This window comes from Eretmochelys imbricata, chromosome 20 (assembly GCF_965152235.1).
Source record: "Eretmochelys imbricata isolate rEreImb1 chromosome 20, rEreImb1.hap1, whole genome shotgun sequence".
Classification (NCBI taxonomy): domain Eukaryota; kingdom Metazoa; phylum Chordata; order Testudines; family Cheloniidae; genus Eretmochelys; species Eretmochelys imbricata.
The window spans coordinates 13784721-13806819 of NC_135591.1; the positions used below are offsets into that span (position 1 = coordinate 13784721).

Below are 22099 nucleotides of genomic sequence, written 5' to 3' on the forward strand. Positions count from 1 at the left end.
AACTGGGTTTTCTTTAAGAAAAAAGTATCTGGTTCTATTGTTCAACTAACTGCCTATGTCCCTATAACACTAACCTAGCCACAACCCTGTGTGTCCCTACAACACACACATACAGTCCTGTGTCCTTAAAACAAGCACACACACACCTGTATGTGCATATAACCCCCCCGTGTCCTCATAACACACACACAACCGTGTCCTTATAAAACACACACGCCTGTGTATCCCTGTCACACTCACACCCCTGTGTCCCTATACCCCCCCGCATGTCCCTACAACACACACACAACACCTGTGTCCTTATAACACACCCACACACCCCCAGCAGTGTGTCCCCTCAACACTCACAAACACACACACGTCAAGTGACGCTGCTGTAGTAGTGAACAAGGGATCCACATGCTTTTGCCCCTCGGAACTACATCTCCCAGCATCCCCCGTGGCTCTCAGGAGCCTGCTGGGAGCTGTAGTGCGAGGGTGGAAGGGCTGCAGCTGAGTGTCAAGGGGGCTTGGAAGGCGGAAGGACTAGAACTCCCAGAGACCATGGCGAGGGCACATGGGAAGCTGGTCACTAAGGGGGAGATCCCTGAGCTTGGAGGAGGCAGGTAAGGGGCGGGCGAGGGGGGGCGGCGCTGAGCCCTGGGGCCTGTAGGGTGAGGCAGGAGGGAAGAGCTGGATGCTGCCCCGGGGGGGGGGTGTGAAGAAAGGGAGGTGGGGGAAAGAGAATGCAGCTCCCCCTTTGTCTGCCTCCTCCCCCCCTGCCATGGGGGGGCTGGCAGGGGGATTGAAGCAGGGAGGGGGGGAGCAAAGACGGGGGGACCTGGGGGGAGTGAAGAAGGGGGAGAGAAGGGGGCTGGGAGGGGGAGCGAAGAAGGAGGAAGTGGAGGGGGGAGCTGGGGAGGAGGGAGGGGGCTGGGAGGGGGAATGAAGGAGGAAGCCGTGGGGGTGCTGGGAGGGGGAGTGAAGATGGGGTAGAGAAGGGGGTGCTGGGAGGGGGAGCGAAGAAGGAGGAAGCGGAGTGGGGAGTTGGGAGGCAGAAGCTGGGAGGGGGAATTAAGAAGGGGAGAGAAGAGAGGGAGTTTGTTTCCCCCCCACCCTCCCCTTCAGTGGGGAGGTGGAGCACCCTCTCTGGCACAGCTCTCCGGAGCTGCCCCTCCCTGAGTGTGATGCCCTGGCCTAGCTTGCGGCCTGGGCCAGGCTCCTTGATGTGACTCACCCTGCTCCCCTCCCGCAAGTCATCCCTGTCTGCATCATTCCGTTTCTCATGGCGTGAACCCAGCATGCTCGGCTTTATCAGCAGCACAGAAATCTGGGGGCAGCAAATGGGCAGGAGACCAACGCGCAAAGTGACCTGCAGATAATAGGGGGCAAATTCAGCCTTGAGCCCTGCCCCTGTGGAGCGGGCAGACACACCACAGATACAAAGGAATGGGGGTTTCATGAGCCCCGACAGCCACACTGCTCCATTAAGATGAGTTTCTCTTCCTTTTGGCTGCTTGGCCCTGCCCTAGTAGTTTTATATACATAACCAAGTCTCAATCGCTGCACGGACAGCGTGGGATCAGAACCAGAAAGCCTCTCCAAGAGTCTTGAGGAGGGATCCCTGGCATGGAAAAATTTGAGAATTGCCCTACTATGCTCAGCCCAATTCAGTGGGGCCGAGCCAGTGGTACCATCTCTGATTGTTCCGGTGGACACATTGCTAAGTTGACAAGGCCTTGGGCTATTTCCAGGCAGCAAAAAATCAAGATTGTGCTGGGGTTAGAGCGGGGGATTTGGCACCAGACAACCTGGCTTCCACCGGTTGTGCCTCTGGCTGGCTGTGTCACCTTCGGCAAGACGGTTAGGTCTGTGTTTTTGAAATTGGCTGCTGATTTTGGATGCCCAGATTGTGACACCTTGGGCCTGCTCTTTGAGAAGAGTGGAGAGCCCACAGCTCCTGTGGATTTCAGCTGAGCCTTTGGCTGCTTAGCCCCTTGTGGTGTAAAATTGGGCACCTGAAATCAAGGGTCTTTGTTTAAAATGTTGGCCATCTGTGAAAGGGAAGCAAAGACTGCACCATAGCTGGGCCAACGGATATAGTTTGACGGGTGAGTATTTTCACAGATAGAAAGTGCCGCATTTGGTTCTCTGTGATAGGATGTGATTTGCATGGATGAAAATGTTCATGAGTCCCAAATGTTTCCCCAATTTTAGCTCTGCTACAGATGGAGTTTACAAGATCTTTCCATCTCTGTTCCCTTTGTACAAAACGACCCGTGCTGGTTGGGATTCATCCGTGCAGTGTCTAGATTGGCTAGAGGTGGTGCCCTAGAGCAACTCGGGGTTCTTCCCCTGCAGCGCTTGGGACAGGGAGTAAGAGGTCAGGGCTGGGTATTGAATTAGAATCTCTAGTGTGTTGCGGTAGGGACTAGCAGAGAATTAAGGGTGGATTTGAACCCAGGGCTGGAAAAGGGATCCAGAGGAGGCCTGCTGCGGATCCAGGCAGCTCCCACTCCTCTCCATCCCAGCAGCGAGAGTGCAGACACACGCCAAACCAGGTTCCCTCTCAGCCTTAGGCCTGCTGATCCAGCTGCCGTTACAGGTCCCCATGACAGGCCCTCAGACATTCCACACTTCGGTGTCGGCCTTGCCCCAGGATGAGGACACACATAATGTAGGCCCTGAAGGCTCTGTGCGTGCCCCCCGCCCCTACCCTGCCCCCATTTTACTGGTGAAGACCTGGTGTAGTGAGCAGAGCATCCCATTCCACCTATATAGGGGGCTGTAGGATGATGCCAAGGACCCAGGCAAAATGGGGTGCGATGCCATTGACTTAGGGGTGGTGGTGCTGTCTGATGCCTTTTGTGATATTGGAGCTCCCAATGGTAGGCAACAGTCTGGCTTTAGCCAGGAGTTCGGTTGGGGGGCAGTTTTTACACTCCTCTCTGCTTGCCCCTATGCCTAGGGAATCTTCTTTTCATCTATGCTCCCCAGGCCCCTGACAGAGGGGAACTTCATCTTCATAGCCCATTAGCAGGGGGTCAAGGACCCAAGGAAGGAGCCCTTTAGTGCTCCTTGTGCTGATGGGGTTTGCGATGTGGCTTCCTGTCCCCCCAAGGAACTGAACCAGCAGCTGCCCCGTCGCTCCCCACTGAGCAGCACTCCCATGGTTGTGTCATTGTGGGCCCTGCCTGGGTTTGCACCAGTGACCTGGAGATGAAAGGTTCAGGGACCCATTCCCAGTGCACTTTGTTGGTTTGAGTGGTGCCCCTGTCAGATGTTTAAGGCTGGCCCATCAAGTAATCTGATCTGCTGGTAGTGACCCCTCTGGGCCTGTTTTGCAATCTAGGCCAGGTCAGAGGAGCTGCATTGCAGCCGATGTCAACAGCCCTTAGGCCTTGGACAAACTAGTTTTGCAAAGACTAAGCAGGGCAGAGGCCAGCTGCCTCAGGGGTTGGGGCCTTTGGCAGCTAGGTCAACAGTTCAGATCAGTCCTGTTGAGATGAAGAGCTGTTAGCACTGAATGATGGTGAGTTTGGTAGGTCTCAACATTATTTGTATTATAGTAGCATGTAGACCACCCATCTATGTTCCCCATTATGCTGGAGGCTGCACGGATCCATGGTGAGATGTCACTGCCCCAAAGAGCTCCTAGCCTATGGGCACAGAGAAAGGAAGGGACTGGACCTAAGTTGGTGGCATAGCTGGGAATAGAACCCAGGTGTCCTGGATCCCTGGGCAGTGCCCTGCTCTTGGGCCATGCTACCTCAGCCTAGCTTCACTAGACAGATGTACAAGGCATAAAACCCATCATGAAACTTGTCCCCAGTTGGGCAGTCCCAGCAGAGCGGCCTTGGCTGGATGGGCCATGGAGACTCAGCCCCCATCCCAGCTGAGATGTGGGAGGGGATTCTGCACTTGTTGCCTTGGCCTGGGTGTTTGGGGGAAGCAGATTCCAGGGGTTATTTGCTGACACCCTATTTTGCACTCTGTAACATGAGCATCCAACCCAGGAGTGCTTTGCCGGCTCAACCAATCAGGGAAGCCGAACCACACCATGTGATTTGGCTGATCAATCGTAGTCAAACTAGTCCAGCTAGAATATTGAGGGATGGGCTTGCAGGGGACCAGGTGGCACTAAGGAAAATCCAGTTATTTGGAGGAAGCTTTGATTGGCTGGCAGCTGGAGGGAACGAGGCAGAGTTATTCATTGCAACCTATTTGCTCAGCTGCAATCTGAGGATGGGGAAGGGGGGCTGACCCAGCTGTACCTGCTTTGTGAATATCTGGGCAACTTCATTCTCCTGCTGTGTCCATCGGGCCCCTAAATTCACTCAGTTGGGGAAGTGAGCATGCAATTTAGTGACGAAAGCAGGGGACTGGGAGTCAGGACTCCTGGGTTCTAACCCTGGCTGCGGCAGGGGAATGAGGTCTAGTGGGTGGGCGGGCTGGCTGGGAGTCAGGTAAAGATCCAGTTAATGGATTTTCCACAATGATGTAGCTCAGGTGCGAGCCAGGACCTGGGAGCCACCGATTTGGGAGAGGTGGCCTGAGCTTTCTGCTGATTTGATGGTTTTCTGATTTATTTTTTGCTGTAGCACCTGGGAACACCAGTCACGGGCCGGGAGCCCCAGTCACGGGCCAGGACCCCCTGCACTAGGCGCTGTGCGAACAGAACAATAAAATGTTCTCTGCCCCAAGGAGCTGCCCATCTGAGTAGTAGGCAAGAGTCACCAAGTGCAGACGGACGGGGATCCCACAGAAGGAAATATCGAGACTCTCATGTGCTGCTCATCCTGTGGTAGGATCCGAAAGCTGCATGCAGGAATTAGTGGGTGAGATTGGCTGATGCTACAGAGGAGGGTAGAGTTTCAGGCCAGAAGGGTCCATTAGAGCCTCTCTGTCACAGGCCATTCAATGTCACCAGTGACTCCTGTTTTGAGCCCAATGGCAATAGGTAGATGAAACCATTTTTGCCCTCAGGGGATGTGTGGCCATGAAAGTGCGGGGCACTTGGCCAAGCTGTGACGTTCGCTGCCCTGTGGCAGTGTCCACCTGGGACGTTCCTGTGCGGCAAGCTGGGGCGCTGGAGATTCACACCCTGGCTGGCCGTGCAGTAACTCACCCAATTAGACAGATCCTAAATCCTTGTGCACCACAGGCAGAGAACGGGAGAGACTGAAATGCCACTGATGCCCGAGGCCCCTGTAGTGGCAGGGAGCTGATTTGGTGGGATATGCCCAGGTGATCCCAACAGGTGAGCCATGCCCCATGCCGCAAAGCAAGGCGAACCCCCCCCCAAGGTCCCAACCAATCTGAGCGGGGGTGTGTGGGAATTCCTTCTTGACACCCCATCAATAATGGTCCCTTCTGGCCTTCAAATCTATGACCCAAATGGGTGGGAGCTTCCTCCGCCACTGGACAGCAGAAATAATGTCCTGTACCCAAACCACGTGACTTAGCTGACCAGTGGTAACAAAGTCAGCCCAACTGGAATATTGTGGGACAGGGGCTTGCAGGGAACTGGGAGGGACTAAGGAAAATCTAGTCTTTGGAGGAAGCTGGGACTGGCTGTCTCGAGAGTCTCCAAAGCCCGTCAAATCTAGACCATCCCCATCCCCTGCTGGGGAAATGGCTTGTGACTGATGCTCTGTGGGGAACCTGTTCCGCTAACCTTGTGTCCCATCCCCTTCCTGTGTTAGAAGTTGAAGGCATCCCCTTTTCCAGCAGGTGGGATGGTGCTAATGCATCGTCTGGGAGCATGGCATTCCTAGGTGGTTTTCATCTGGGGCAGATGGCTTTATACCCTGCGCAACTGGCAAGGATATTACATTTCGGTGCAAGCAGAGCGTTTGATGATGGGACAACCCCTTCCCCCCTGCACTGAGGGTTTGAGGTTCTCCGGATTAGGAGGAGGTCGGGTGGCAGGATACCCCCATGAGGGCAGAATCAATTCTTTGCTCTGTTTTTTGAGCTCATGATTAATGATATTACCCAGACTGAGATCAGGGCCCTGCTGTGCTTGGGTGCTGGACAGATACAGAGACAGTTTCTGTCCCAAAGACCTCACAGTCTAAATAGACCAGAGATGTGAGGAGAAACCGAGGCCCAGCTCGAGGAGGTGACTTTACCACAGTAACACAGCAGGTCAGTAGCAGAGCCGGGAACAGAACCCAGCTGTCCTAAGACCCAGGCCAGTGCAACCACTGCACCACATTGCTGCTCGATCACTTATTAATAACAGCAACGAATTCTGTGCACTTATAGGACAGCACATTTTCATCCCTTGACCTCAAAGTGTGTTACAAAGGAAGGTCCATGGTCATTATCCCTATTTTACTGGTGGGGAAACTGAGGCGCAGATTGAGGAAGTGACTTACTCACAATTGCACAGAGAATCAGTGTTGGGGTCAGAATAGTGCCCAGTCTCCTGCTCTTACTGGCAGACACCACCTCCCCTCTGTGAGCTGGGCATAGAACCTAGAAGCCCTAACACTCAGCCCCCCTGCTTTACCCACTAGACACCACTGCCCTCACGGAGCCAGGGATCGAACCCAGGAGTTCTGCTGGATCACACTTTTCCAGCAAATTGTTTCTCCTCCCAGTGGACAACACAAATGTTTTGAACAGGAGAGTCGCGAATGTCCCATTCGCAAACACCCTGCTCTCTGGAACAGGTCATCATCGGGGGGTAAAATCAGTGATGCTTTTGGCCTTCCTATTTTGCCACATGCCCGGTGCTTGGCCAGATGCTGGTGAGGAACATGTACTCCACAGTCTAGGCGCTCTCTAGGCTGGGGTCTGGCTCCCACTCCAACAACCGGCATAGCTGCACCAGTGCAGTTTGCTCTGGGAGAGCTCATGCCTGCTTCGGGGTCAGCTGCATCAGGCTGAGTGCCTTCACCTGTCTGCCCTAGGGCTGGAGTGGTCTAAGCCCTGGTCAGCTGAATTTGGCACTCTTCAGGGGTGACTTGATCCCAGTCGACAGGGGATCCAGGTCTAGCAGGCAAAGGTCTAACACAGGGGTGGGCAAACTTTTCGGTTTAGCAGGGCCACATCGGAGTTGTGAAACTCTATGGAGGGCTGGGTAGGGAAGGCTGTGCCTCCCCAAACAGCCTGGCCCCCTGCCCCCTATCTGCCCCCTCCCACTGACCACCCCCCTCAGAACCCCCGACCTATCCAACCCCCCTGCTCCTTGTCCCCTGACCGCCCCCTCCCGGGACCCCCCCAACTGCTCCCCCCGGAACCTCCCCATCCAACCCCACTGCTCCCTGTCCCCTGACTGCCCTGACCCCTATCCAACCCCCGCTCCCTGACAAGCCCCTCGGGACTCCCATGCCTATCCAACCCCCACCCCACTGCTCCCTGTCCCCTGAAAGTCACGACCCCTATCCACACCCCCGCCCCCTGACAGGCCCTCTGGAACTCCAATGCCTATCTCACCCCCCCTGCTCCCTGTCCCCTGACTGCCCCCCAGGACCTCCTGCCCCTTATCCAACCTGCTGCTCGGAGCGGCAGTACTAGCAGCCGGGCCGCCTGGCCGGAGCCAGCCATGCTGCCTGCTCGGCGGCATGGCTGCGGGGGAGGGGCTGGGGGCTAGCCTCCCTGCCTTAGGTAGGTGCTCAAAGGCCTGGCAGGACGGTCCCGTGGGCTGTAGTTTGCCCATCTCTGGTCTAACAAGACCCAGTGATGGAAGTTGAAGCTGGATACATTGAGACTGGAACTAAGGTGCATGTTATTACCAGTGAGGGTAATTAACCATCAAAGCGATTTACCAAGGGGCGTGGTGGGTTCTCCATCACTGGCAATTTCTAAATCAAGGTTGGACGTTGTTCTAAAAGATCCGCTCTAGTTCTAACAGGAATGATTGTGGGGAAGTTCAGTGGCCTCTGTTATGCAGAGGTCAGGCTAGAGGATCATTGGGCCTCCCGGTCTTGGGTTCTATGAAAAATATTCCTGAATCAGAGCTTAAACCCTGACTAACTCTTGTTTGCAGACTGCTTAGAAATCCTCAAGTGGAAGAGGGGGTGGAAAACAACCTACTATTGTGGGGGTGTTGTGTCAGTCTCTTTGGAAGCATCACCTGTTGGCCCTGCTTCAGGTAGGATGGAGGACCAGCTGAGATCTCCTGGGACACAGCATCCGGTCCCTGCTGTCTCAGCAACCCCATCAGATAAGCCCATTCAGAAATTTAGCAAGCTCCCTCTTCACACTAGTTAGGTCCTTTGCCCCCCACTGTCCTAAGGAGACTGGTCCTGAACTGCCCTCCTTTGATGGTTAGTTCTCTGGCCTGTACTATACAGGAGGTCAGATGAGGTGATCACAGTGGTCCCTTCTGGCCTTAGAATCTCTGGATCTGGGAACAAAGCCGCCCCGTTTCCACCAGTTTGACGAAAGGGGTTGAAAATGTTATTACAATCTAAGCAAAGAAAATCTCATTCCGCCCCCCACACTTCCTGACGGTTCAAGATCAAGTATTGTCTCTCCATGGCTCGAAACGCACACAAAGCATCAGTTATACAGGCCTAGCATTGTTTGCATTGATCCATTTTTTACTCTGAAAGTAAACGTGCTCATTTTTGATTCCGTTAAGGGGCTGCTGCACTGCAAAGGCTGAGAAACGCTGGCCTAGTGGCTGGGACAGTGAATTAGGGATCAGCAGACCTGCGTGCTCTGGGGTTGCCAGGCATATGGTTTTCGAAAAGGGACCCTGGAGGCTCCAGTCAGCACAGCTGGCCGGGCCGCTAAAAGTCTGGCTGGCCACAGCGGCCGGCTCTGTGCGGCTCCCAGAAGCGGCTGGCGTGTCCCTCCAGCTCCTAGATGGAGGGGCAGCCAGGGGGGCGCCATGTGGTGCTCCTGCCTGCAGTCCAGGCACCACCCTGAGCACTGGCTCCGCAGCTCCCATTGGCTGGGAACCATGGCCAATGGGAACTGTGGGGGAGGCCCCTGCGAATGGGGGCAGTGCATGGGGGGCCCCCTGGTCACCTCTGCGCCTAGGAGCTAGAGGGACATGTCACTGCTTCCTGGGAGCTGCCTTACGTAGGTGCTGCCCAGAGCCCACACCCCGAATGCCCTCCGTGCCTTAGCCCTGAGACCTCTCCGACACCCAAACTCCCTCCCAGAGCCTGCACCCCCTCCCTCAGGGCTCAACCCCCAGCCCTGGGCCCCCTCCTGCACTCCGAACCCCTCGGCTCCAGCCCGGAACCCAAACCCTTCATCCCTGGCCCCACCCCAGAGCCTGCACCCTCAGCCCAGAGCCCCCTCCCACACTCCAAACCCCTCAGCCCCAACCTGGAACTACCTCCTGCACCCCAAGCCCCTCAGTCCCACCCCATAGCCCTAGCCGGAGCTCTCAGACCCTCCTGCACCCCTGCCCCAGCCTGGTGAAAATGAGTGAATGAGCGAGAGTGGGAGAGAGCGAGCGATGGAGGGAGAGGGCAAGGGCGGGGCCTTAGAGAAGGGGCAGGCCAAGGATGTTCAGTTTTCTGCAATCAGAAAGTTGGCAACCCTAAGCTTGGCCTGCTTGCTGATTGTGGGCAATTCACTTCCCCTGTCTGTGCTCAGTTTCTCCTGCTGTCCCTTGTCTGTTTAAACTGAAAGCTCTCTGGTTGGGGATTGTCTTTTTGTTCTCTGTTTGGACAGCTCCCAGCACATTCATCTGATGGGCTCCTAGGTGCTATTGTAATACACCTAATAAACGTACAGCGCCTAGCACAGTGTGGTCCTGGCCTAGATGCTATCATAATGCACCTAAATATATTGTACAGTACCTAACATAATGGGGTCTTGGCTCATAACTGGGGCTCTGAGATGCTACTGTAATACACCTAATAAATATTGTACAGTGCCTAGAGCACAGGGGTCCTGGCCCATGACTGAGGCTCCCAGGCGCGGCTGTAATACACATAATAATAATAATAATAATGGGGTCCTGATCTTTGTTGTGTGCTACCGTAATTGAGTGATAATGCTCCTTGCAAGCGCCTGATGGTTGGGCTCTTGGAAGGTTAATTTTCTCCTCCCTCACGTGCGGAAGTGCGAATCTGGGTTTTGTAGGTTGTGTGTGTGTGTGTTTAATCACAGCACAAAGCATTTATAGATTATTTACAGTAATGGTTTGTATCTGAGCGAATGCTTTACTAATTACAGTAATAAAAAAGGCTATAAAAAGCACATTCCCCGTGGAGGGATCTATGTGGAGGTCTTTCTTGGTTCACTTGTAACCAGGGCTACAATGAAATCACTCATCTGAGTTACAGCACAGAAAGAATTCTGGTACAAAATAGGCTGCCTGGGGATGTAGGATTGGGATACGAGGCCTTTCTCCTCTAGGGGGCGACGGCTCCGATCTGGCCCCAGAGTGGGGGGACTGGCTGGTTCAGAGGAGATAGGCTCCATATCCCATTACCCCATTTCCTCTAGGGGGCACCAGTTCCAATCTGGCCCCAGGCTGCTGGTGGGGGCGCGGAGGGATGGCTTGGGAGATCAGGGAATGGAATATGGGGCTTTTTTCCTCGGGACACGGGGGAAGAGGATGGACTGGTTGTGTTCCAGATGCAGGGTTGGGGGATTGACTAGCTCAAGGGGGTGGGTAATGGGATATGGGGCCTTTCCTGTTGGGAATACTGGCTCCTATCTGCCTCAGGGTCAAGGGACTGGTTGGTTTAGGGGAGACTGGGGAATGGGATATGGGGCCTTTCACCTGTAGGGTCCCCAGTTCCAATCCAGGTCATTGGCATCAGATGCTCGAGGGTGCTCAGTATAGAGCACATGTTAAAATCTGGCCCAGGTCAGGACCCGGCTGGCTCAAGGGGACGGTGCTGCCTTTCACCTTGAGGTTGTAGGTTTGAATCAGGTTCCTGGCCAGGAGGACTGGGTAGCTTGGGCTGGAGTCTTTGACCCTGAGGGCGCCAGCTCCCATCTGCCTGGGTCAGCGGGGATGACCCATCCACAGCGGCCTCTGTCAGGCGAGTTTGCTTGGTCTTGCGCTGACTCGGAGTGGGACCAAGCTGTGCGTGTGCCCAAAGCTGCCACTATAGCTGGTCCTCTGTTGGCAACCCCAGCAATGACCCAGCTCCCCTCTTCACCCTGGCAGCAGGCGCTTGGAGCTGCACAAGCCCTGTGGATAAGCAAGGGGTTGGGGAGGGAATCTGTTCCCCCACAAGGGATCTTGAAAATGGCCCCCAAACGTCACACGTCTCCCCCACCTCTCCTGCCGGGTGGTTCTTACTAGCTAGTGTTTGTTTGGCAGGAGATGGCAGCATGATGGAGCAGCTGCATGTGCCCCTCGGTGCCACCGCTGTGGGTCCGGCCTTCCCCCAGGGGGATGTCCTGGCCACCCAGTTCCTGGAGGCCGAGCTGGAGCAGAATGTGCGTCTCAGGGAGCTCTCCTTCCTCGACCCCGTCCGCTACATCTACAACCCTCTCGAATACGCCTGGGAGCCCCACGAGGACTACGTGAGGAGATATTGCCGTTCCCCCAAAGAGGTGCTTTTCCTCGGCATGAACCCTGGCCCCTTCGGGATGGCACAGACCGGGGTAAGGCAGCCTGCCCCACAGGGTGCACCTGGGCAAGGGGGGCGAACGGGAAGGTGAGGATTGGGAGCAACGACTGTGGGCAACGTCCCAGCCCCATTGGGCATTTGCCCCTTGATTTCAGTGGGGCCAGGATCTCGCCCCGGGTTGTTATGGGCCCTAGAGCCCCTTAAGGCTTTAGGCAAGACCAGTCTCTCCACATTCAAACTGGAATCTTGTGGGCAGGGGGAGAATTGGGACGTGTCTTGAGTTGCATGGTGGGTGCATTGGAAGTGCCCATGAGATGCTCCTGTACCTACTGACCACAGCCAGTGTTGGGTGATTGCTCGGGGTGGGGGATGAGACCTCGCACATTTGCACCAATGGGCCAGATCCCCAGTGGGTATCAATCGGCCATAGCTCCATGGAAATCAATGGGGCCAGACCCCCACGAGTGTCAATCAGCCGTAGCTCCATGGAGTCAAATAACGTTAGTATGTGCATTACAGCAGAGCCTAGAAGCCCCAACCAAGATCTGGATGTACGCCCGGTGCTGCACGTACGCATAACGGGAGGCCGTCCCTGCTCCATGGAGCTCACGATCTACATCTATAAAGAGTGGGAGGGGAAACTGAGGCATGGAGGGGGACTTGCCCAAGGTCACATGGCAGAGCTGGAAATAGAACCCAGGTGTCCTGGTCCAGTGCTGTACCCTTTGGACCATGACACATTTTGACGATATACCTCTAGCCCCACACTGGGATAGCCCGCAGCAGTAGCCCAAAAGCTTGCTTTGTTCAGTGGCTGCAGCTGGGAGCCGTGAGCTGCTTGATTGATACGATGCAGCTGGTTAATATTAATGGCATTAATTCGGGGAGTAATTAGGCGCCTGCACTGCAGCAGGATCTCCCGCTCGTTAATGCTCATCTGCCCAAAGAGCTGCAGCTCCCTCAAGTGTTGCTTGTATAGCAGGCTCTAACATCCTGGTTCCCTGTGCCCAGGCGGGACCAGTGTTCCCTGCCGCCTCCCCTAATGTTTGACTGGTCGGGGGCCATGCAGATCCACTCCTGCTTTGATGCCATGCCAGGAAGCGGAGGCCACATTTCAGAGCAGAGCGGAAAGCTGCTGTCAGAGTCCAGGGCTTGCGAAGATATTGCAAAGCGCGAGTGCATGCAGTTTCTGGTCTAAAGAGCTCCCAATCTAAATGCAGCCACCTCTGGGGCGGGATGCAGCAGCTGTTTAACAGCAGCACTTTAGGAAAGGAAGTGAAGAAGGACCCTTTGTCCATACGAAGCTGCAGGGAGGGATTTTAAAGTAACAAGAATAATGGAGTTTGACCAGGAAAACCATGTCACAGGAGGATCATGGGTAACACCTTAGCCCTGCTGTCACCCAGGGGTCTGTCCAACCAGCTCCCTCCCAGTCCCAGCTCTAGGGCCTGATCCGGCCTGTACGACACTCAGGATCTCAGTGGGTATTTAAATAGAAGGGTGGCCAGTTTATCCAAGTGACTGGCAGAGGGGGAGAGGCAGCACCCTGTGACTACTTCCTCCCCCCCACCCACTTACCCATAGTTGAATCCATTTGCAGAGGGCCAGAAAATGGGAGAGGAGCCCATGTCTCGCTCACTGGATGATGTGAGGGGACGGGAGAGCAAGATGGAGACCCCCTCCCCAAAGCCTCTTCTCCCCTCCCGGTGCCTGACAGCTGCTCCATCACTGATCCCCTCTGACAGCCCCTGGTCCTGGGGTCAGAGGTCAAAGGATCAGCTAAACAAATCATTCAATAATGCGCTTTAATTTATATTGGGGGGTTGGGGAGGGGGATGTCTCCCGCCAAGCTGCATTTGTCCAGCTGCTAATTGGCAGATCTGGCAAGCAGGGGTGAGGGGAGGCATTATCTTGACATTAGACCCAGGGGCAATCGATAGACTGGGGAGGGCGGGGGGGGGGGTGTTTTGTGGGGGCTGGGGGCTGCAGAGGGCGAGATTGGCTTCTCCTGAAATACGGTTACAGATCAGGGCAGCGCAGGGCCAGGACCGCGAGGGCCGCTGCGGCAGGACCCCAGCACTGGGAGAGGGTGGGACCCCATGGTATTTTGTATCAATTAAACTTGGGGGCGGGGGGGTTGACGAATAATGCAGCAGCCGGCTTCATTTGGCCGTGGTGTCTTTGTCCATGGTTCCTTTCTGGGGGCCAGCAGGGTTGGGAGTCTGTGGGTGGTGGCAGCAGATCTGTAGCCAGGGTGAGTGCTGGGGGGTGTGGGTTAGGATCCTTCCACCCCCTTGTGATGCCATTGCCCCCGTCTATTGCACTCAGCCCTTGTTCCCAGCTTTCCCAATCCCCCTTCTGCCTCCAGAAACCACATCTGGGCATCTTCCCTCGACTCCATCTTCCTCCCTTCCGATCCCCTGCCATGCTAGCCCCTCCCCGGTGTGGCTTCCCCTGTCCGGCTCTCGGGGCAGCCTCCTTTTAACAAGGAGTCTGTGTGCACTTCGGGGGTGAGGAAGCATGGCACAATGGTTAGGGCACCAGCCTAGGATGCAGGAGATGTGGGGTCAAATCCTTCTTCTGCTACAGACTTCCCTGTGTGAGCTTGGGCAAGTCCCTTAGCTTCAGTTGCCCAGATGCGGATAATAGTCCTGCCAGGGGGCTGTGTGTGTAAATACATCTGAAATTTTGAGGCGCTCAGAGGCTGTAGTGATGGAGGCCTGAGATAGATAGCAACTCTCATGGTCCAGGGAGAAGGCTGGTTGTAGGAGTCAGGAAGGTTTTGTTTTTCCTACCACGCCAGGGCCAGATCCACAGCTCCCAGTGTGATGCTCCTACCCAGATCCTCCAAAGAGCTCAGCTCCTGACATGCCGCGTGCTTGAAGATCTCGCACTTGTTAGCTCTGGGCCTCCCCCGGGGGCCAACTCGGGGTCAGATCCCGTACTGTCCACCCCAGTCTCCTCCTTCCCCTTCCTCCACCCAACGTAGATGCTTCCAGCCTTTGTGCTCCTTCTCTGCTCCCTTTCCAAATAACCTCCATCCCATGGGCTGTGTGTGTGTGTGTCAGGGAGCAGAGCCACCATGCCCCTCGCGGGTGACCAGATGGCAGTGGGCTGAGTGCAGCCTCTGACCTCCAGGGTGCAGGTCTGGCCTGGTGGCCCGTGTGAAATGAACTGAGGGCCGAGGTGGCTGCACCATTTAATGCACCATGCTAGTGGGCGCTGACTGGCCGCCTCCTTGCCCATCTCAGCAGAGGCAAAGGTTGGACTGGGCTTTAACTGCCCTCTGGCCACAGGTGGACGGCAGCCGCAGCCCACGAATGGTGAGTCTGTGTGCGTACCTTGCTCCGCTGCTGTCTGAGCTGTGCACTCCAGCCCCCAGAGCTGGCTGCCTGGCGGCCACTAAATTCTCATTAAGGAGAAAATAACCAGGATCCTCTACAGAACCCTGCACCAGCAGAGACCAGCGAGTGCCTTGTATGGGGAAATCGTGGCCTCTTGTGTCTCCTCTCACACCCCCCCACGCTCCGCTGCTCTGCTAACATAGCCCAGTCTCTCTTCTCTGCAGCTGGGTCCCCGCTGACCCCCATCCTTCATGGCCTAGCGTGTCACCCCTCAATGCAGGCGGCATGAGGGGGGAAGCTCTACGGCTCCAATATGGTAACAGTTCCCCCCGTTTCCCCTCTGATCTCTGCCTGCAAATCTCTCTCTTCCCCGTACTCATCTCCAGCCAGATGCAGCCTCTACAGGCTCTTTCCTGCCCCATTGGCCTGACGCTGATGGGCTGCTCCCTGCAGGGATCCGGGTGCTCAGTCCCAACGGTCCTAAGGCAGCTTCTCCATGTCAGGTCCCATCCAGCAGAGAGCATTTGGGTTCCTTTTGGGCGAGTGTATGGGGTGGGGGATATGATGGGAGGCGGGGGGTGGCATCTCTGCTGAGGCTGCTGGCAAGGGGGACCGGCTGGGATGGAGGCCCCTGGCAGTGGATTTTTAGAGGTCCAGTGGCTACAGATCCGCTGCCCGTCCCCACAACTCCCATCGGCCTGAGCAGCTGCAAATGAACCCGCCAGGATCTGGAGTGCGGCTCCCGGGTCCCGAGCTGCCTCCTCCTGGGACCCTGGACTGAATCCGAACCCGGTCGGGTCCCAGTGGTGGAATGCTCTGCATCCCAATGGCACTCCCCAGGGGCCGGCACAGCCCCTCCATGCCCCACTTCATTAGCCTTTCAGCTAGCTGCAAAGGGTCCAGGTTGTTGTTGGCCCCAGGTGACGTAAGTTTGCTGGCAGCTGCCTGGGAGTCTCCACTTAGGAGCTCTTGAGGACTGGCACAGAGGGAGGCAGGGGGCTGCAGGTCAGGATTGAGTGGCATCGGCAGAACTGGGGGGAGCCCAAGGCTGGAATAGCATGAGGCTGTGGATTGGGATTGTGGGGCACCAGAAGAGTGGGGGAGGGAGGAAGCCCAGAGCTGGGGTAGCAGGAGGCTGCAGATTGGGATTGAGGGGCACTGGCAGAGCAGGGGGAGAGGTGGGGAAGCCCAGAGCTGGGGTAGCAGGGGGCTGCGGGTCAGGATTTAGGGGCATCGGTAGAGCTGAGTGTGATTCTCACTCTCTCCCCATCTGGCCCATCAGTAAACAGCCTGCATTATTATTTTGGGGGGTGGTCCTGGGGGAGGGTGCCCCTGGTGGTGAGGGGGTGGGGGGCTACCAGCAGATTGAGGTTCAGTGGGGAGAGATAAATCCTGCCCTGTGGGATTGACTCCTGTTACCTCCTTATTGGGAGTGGGGTAATTGTACCAAGTCTCCCCTCCCCAGTCCTGCTCTGGGGGCCTGCATGGGGGGCTCTCGGGCAAGTGGGGCACCCAGTCAGTCCCAGGCATTGGCCTGTGTCTGTGTTAGGACGGAGAAGGGTGAAGCAATGTCTCCTCCCTGCCCCTTCTGCAGTGGCATCAATTCTCTGTGGCTGTTGTACAGCGGGATCCTAATGCCAGCCTGTTAGAGATGGGGCCACTTCCTACCAGGGAGTGCTTCCTTCCTCTGCCTGGCTGCATAACTGGTGGTGGTGGTGGGGGAGAGGGGTGGAGGAGGTGCAGAGAAGAGCCCTGGCTGCTTGCTCAGGCCTGGCAGGGATGGCTCTGGGGATGGGGCCATGCAGATCTTCCATGGGGGGCTGTTTGCTGGGGCAGAGGGTTTGCAGGTGGGGGCTTGGTTGTCTCTGCTTTTTCTGACCAAGTGGGTAAAGGGGAGAGGGGTTAGATAAAGGGGGCTGGGAGTCAGGGCTCCTGTGTTCAGTTCCCAGTTCTCAGAGGAGACTGGGGTCCAGTGGTTAGAGCAGGGGTGGGGAATTTTGAGCCAGGAATCCTGGGCTCCATTCCAAGGACTAGAATAAAATAAGTGTTGTTTTTAGACAATGTTTGTATAGCAGCAGTGGCCAGAGGCCCAGATCCAGAATGGGGACTCAACCATCCCAGCATGCTGGCCACTGCACAGACTGAGAGATAGCCCTCCCCAAAGAGCTTGCACTCTGAATAGACAAAGGGTGGGAGGGGAAACTGAGGCACAGAGCAGGGGGAATGATTTGCCCTAGGTTATCCAGCAGGCCGATGGCAGAGACAGGACCAGCACACAACTCTCCTAACGTGATGCTTTAGCCACTAGGCCACACTGCCTCCCGTGGTGTCTACCTCCTTTGGCTTCCCTGGGGCTCTTGGCTTTAGCCCATCAATGGCTGTGGCTCCGGCTCCATGGCTCCCCCTGATGGAGGAGGTGGGGTCTTGCTGGTCAGGCTCCTCTCTGACCCTGCTCTTGTTCCCCCACAGGTGCCCTTTGGGGAGGTGCGCCATGTCCGGGAGTGGCTGCAGATCCGCGGGCAGGTGTCTAAGCCAGCCCAGGAGCACCCCAAGAGACCTGTCCTGGGGCTGGAGTGCCCCCAGACAGAGGTGAGCGGTGCCCGCTTCTGGGGCCTCTTCCGCTCACTGTGCCCTGAGCCTGAGGCCTTCTTCCGCCGCTGCTTCGTCCACAACCACTGCCCGCTGCTCTTCATGAGCCAGAGCGGCAAGAACCTGACGCCAGCCGACCTGCCGGCCGCCCAGCGTGAGCGCCTGCTGCAGGTCTGCGACGACGGGCTGGCCCAGGCCGTGCGCCTGCTCAGTGTTGCCATGGTGATCGGCGTGGGCCGCTTCGCCGAGCAGCGGGCCCGCAAGGCCCTGGCCTCGGCTGGCCTCCAGGTCCGGGTGGAAGGCCTGATGCACCCCTCGCCCCGCAACCCCCTGGCCAACAGGGGCTGGGAGGCCATTGCCAAGGCCAGGCTAGAGGAGCTGTGTGTCCTGCCCCTGCTGATGGGCTGAGCCTGGGGCAGGGAGGGCACCCCCTGCTGAAGACACTCACTGGGTCTCATTCATGGCTGATGTCCCTGGCCACCTAGGACATACAGTTCTATTGCCGTTGCCGCTGACTAACGGATAACAGGAGTCCTGTCCTGAAGGCTGGGGCTTCCTGCACCAACACTACCTCCCCATACCACCACCTGGGATCTTGTTACCCCACATCTACATCCCCCATAGGGAACTGCAGAGGGGTGGCCTTGGGTTCTGCTCTCAACTGGTGTCTGATGGAGACAGGGACTGCAGCCTTCAGATCCTCACGAGGTGGGGGTTTGGTTCAGGCCTGTCTTCAGTTCTGCCACCTGCTGTGGCCGGGACCAGTCCTGGTTGGAAGGGCAAGTCAGATCCTTCCACCCCTGCCTTGTTAGAAACCAGTTTGGTTCCCATGCCGCTCGGCCCCCTTAACACTGAGATGAGCTGGTGTTTGACATCAGGAGGCAGCTTGGAGTTCTGACCAATTTACACCAGCCCAGATCCACCCTCTGGTGTCCTGTTGTGATGGGATCCCTGGGGTATGACCTGAAACTGTGGGACTGCTGTGCCCCCTTAACCATGTTTTGCCAAACCCCTCTAGGGGCTGTTATCATTCAGCACCAGCATGCAGGGACACACTCAGCTAAGTTGCATGAATGGTCTCCAAGCCACTCCTGAACTATGCAGAGTGAAACACCAGCACATCTCCCAAGCCCTCAGCCTTGCACCCCAGAAATATACTGTCTTACACTGCTCAAGACCTATTCTTGAACCGTGCAAGCTCATTAATTAGTTTACCCCTTCGTCAAAGGATAGGGGACATTCACCAGCCTTTGTAATCTGAGCAGATTCCCCAAGCACTTTAGACAAACTCATTGCTAAGGATAAAATATTAAAATAAAACCTATCTTCCTATAGTTAATAAACTTGCGTGATTATCAGTGTTTAGGCCCAGAGGTCAAAGTGGGTTACATAAGAAATAAAAATAGACTTGCAGTCTAAATTCTAACTTAAACAGACAAAGAAAGATTTACATCAAACAGTTTTTCTTACCCCCCTGGATGTTGCAGGTAGGTTACAGTTCTTAATACACAGGCTGGATCTCTCTGTCAGCCTGGGACAAGTCTCCTCAGTTCAAAGCCTTTGTCTTCCCAGCATTCTTATTTCTTTCAGTGTAGGTAGGGGAGGAGAGAGGACAAATGATGATGTCACTGTCCCTTTTTTAATACTTTCTTCCAGGTGCTAGAAAGATCCTTGCTGTGACATGGGGGTTAGGCAGCTCCCATTGGGTATGTGGCCTCTCTGAGGAGTCTCAGAGAGTGAATTCTTCTTGATGGCTCCATCAACACATGTCTGGCTGGTCCTGATGTAAATCTGTCTTGTCAGTTGTTCCTTTGTTGCCGCTGAAAGGCCAGCTGTGGGCGTTTCTCACTTACCACGTATCTCAGTTGTGATGTTGCCCCCCGTAATGCTTTATGGAAATATGCTTATGAATGTATTTGTGACATAACAGGAATATGTTTTATGCTACATATTCCATGTAACGTATCTCTGCAAAGGTTATGATCTACTGAATATATTCATCCTATTTGTATGCATGTATCACTTTTATATTCGAAGTTATGCATATTGGTTGTGTACTTGTTTGATTTTAAGTAGCCTTAGTAAGGCATTTGGTCAGCTTCTTAAGAAAGGAATTTGCAAGTTAAGTGCCCAATCAAGAAACACTTAACGGACAATGGAACCTTGGAAGACCGCAATCTACATAAGAAGTCTACCTGGGGATGTTCAAAGTAGCATGTGAACAATGGCTGCCACCTGTAAAGTTCTGAGTCATGCATAGATATGTGACTTGCCTATGTGACTCCAAAACTCCAGCTTGCAGCTGGATTCTGCATAGGAGAGAGGAGTGGGTCTCCACCCACAAGAGAGAGTCTATTTAAGCCCCTGGGAGACCCCTCCATTTTGTCTTCAGCTGGCTCAAGAGAGAGTGTCTTCACCCCCAAGGATACCTGAACGAAACTGGAACAAAGGACAGTAACTACAGGGGGTGTGAGTGATTGCTGGACCCAGACTAGAAGGAGACTAGTCTGTAAAAGAAGCTTACTGGAACATCTCTGAAGGTGAGATTTCATCTGCAATCACTTTCCTACTGTATTAGGCTTAGACTTGCATGTTTTATTTTATTTTGCGTGGTAATTCACTTTCTTCTGTCTGTTATTACATGGAACCACTTAAATCCTACTTTTTATATTTAATAAAATCACTTTTTACTTATTTATTAACCCAGAGTATGTATTAATACCTGGCGGGGGGAGGGGGGTGCAAACAGCTGTACATATCTCTCTATCAGTGTTATAGAAGGTGAACAATTTCTGAGTTTACCCTGTATAAGCTTTATACAGGGTAAAACGGATTTATTGGGGGTTTGGACCCCATTGGGAGCTGGGCATTTGGGTGTTGGAAACAGGAACACTTCTTAAGCTGTTTTCAGTTAAGCCTGCAGCTTTTGGGGGACGTTGTTCAGACCTGGGTCTGTGTTTGTAGCAGGCTAGCGTGTCTGGCTTGAATGAGGCAGGGCACTGAAGTTCCAAGCTGGCAGGGAAAATGGGCTCAGAGGTAGTCTAGGCACATCAGTTGGCAGTTCCCAAGGGGTGTTCTGTGATCCAACCCGTCACATCAGTATTGATCATAGAGCAATACTTCACAACTTCCTATACATTGATCGTACATACAGTTCAGCATGGTAGTAATGTTCAGTGGCTTAAGACTCTTTAAGTGATACCTCACAAGACAGACTTTGTACCAAACATATAATCATATCACAGTGGTGAATATGGGTGTTCCAGGGTGCTACAGAGTGTCACACCTGTCCAGCACCCTCTTTTGACCTTGCCAGCCCAGCCCAGAATGTGTCATGGCCTGACGTCCAGCACCAGACATGTGCTGATCCTTGACTGGATGCCGAATCCAGTTTGGCACTTGTCTGCCAATCCTAGGTCTTGGGTGTCATCGTAACCCACTGATGAGTGTGTGTTACAGGGTCTTCTCTGTGCTGATGCACAATGGATGTGAGTTGTTACAGCCCGTTCCCCTGTAGAGACTTGGCTCAAGCTGTAGTGGTTTACACTGTTAGCTCTGGGGGTCCCTGATTCAATCCCTCATGCATTGGTCAAGAGGGTGGCTATCATCTTAGCATTCCCAGATGCAGCCCTGTGTTGCTGGGTTTGAAGTCTGAGTGAGAGTGAGACTAAATGCACTCTAATCTTTTGGAGTCTGTACATCAAAGATTTTTGAGATGCAGGGTTTGGGTTCTGGGCTGCTTCTGTTTTTGTTGGATTTTTAGAGAGGCAATAAAATTAATAAAAAGAAAAAAATCAGGGTAAAAGCGAAGCGCACTAAAATGCGAAATTGGCAAAAAACAAAAACAGCCAACTCCCTCCAGGGCTAATCCTTCAGGCAGAAATGGGCAAAACAAAGGATAGAAAAACTCTTTCATGGAAGGATATCTCAATGATTATGGTGCTAGCCTGGTACATGGAAGAGCTAGGTTCAGTGCTCTGCCACAGACTCCCTGTGTGACATTCAGTTAGTCACTTAGCCTCTTTGTGCCTCAGTTTCCCCATCTGTGCAATAGGAGTAATAGCACTGCTATGCTTTAAAGGGGTGTGTGTGAGGATAAATGCATTGAAGATTGTGAGGTGCTCAGATGTTATGGTAATGAGGGGCCACATAAGTACTGTAGATGGAGCTGAATTTCCCAAATTTAATAGGAATTGGAGATTCCAAACGCAGCCTAAAAAGTTCTTTTTTCAACCTTTTCTGTGGCAAAATTTCCCTTGACTTCATAGCATCATAGAAGGTTAGGGCTGGAAGAGCCCTCAGGAGGTCATATAGTCCAACCCCCTTCTCAAAGCAGGACCAACTCCAACTAAATCATCCCAGCAGGGGTTTGTCAAGCCGGGCCTTAAAAACTTCTGTCATAAATATAAAGGGAAGGGTAACCACCTTTCTGTATACAGTGCTATAAAATCCCTCCTGGCCAGAGGCAACATCCTGTTACCTGTAAAGGGTTAAGAAGCTCAGCTAACCTGGCTGGCACCTGACCCAAAGGACCAATAAGGGGACAAGATACTTTCAAATCTTGTGGGGGGGAAGGCTTTTGTTTTGTGCTCTTTGTTTACCTGGTTGTTCTCTCTTGGTACTGAGAGGCCAGACAGAAATCCATCTTCTCCAAGCCATCCTAATCCAAGTCTCCAATAT

General features: G+C 54.4%; 1 protein-coding gene across 1 annotated transcript; it reads left to right on the forward strand.

Moving 5' to 3' along the window:
- Positions 1–479: 479 nt before the first annotated feature.
- SMUG1 (single-strand-selective monofunctional uracil-DNA glycosylase 1) lies at positions 480–20121 on the forward strand. The gene is made up of 3 exons (XM_077838768.1): positions 480–605; positions 11234–11520; positions 17300–20121. The coding sequence occupies exons 1-3, from the start codon at positions 557–559 to the stop codon at positions 17825–17827; spliced, it is 864 nt and encodes a 287-aa protein (XP_077694894.1). The 5' UTR covers positions 480–556; the 3' UTR covers positions 17828–20121.
- Positions 20122–22099: the final 1978 nt, after the last annotated feature.

Bases quoted from the DNA above. Each gene is read 5' to 3' on its own strand.
- SMUG1 (XM_077838768.1), top strand. From the start codon at position 557: ATGGGAAGCTGGTCACTAAGGGGGAGATCCCTGAGCTTGGAGGAGGCA. The intron at 606-11,233 runs GTAAGGGGCGGG...TTTGTTTGGCAG, and splicing joins CCTGAGCTTGGAGGAGGCAG to GAGATGGCAGCATGATGGAG. The intron at 11,521-17,299 runs GTAAGGCAGCCT...GTTCCCCCACAG, and splicing joins TCGGGATGGCACAGACCGGG to GTGCCCTTTGGGGAGGTGCG.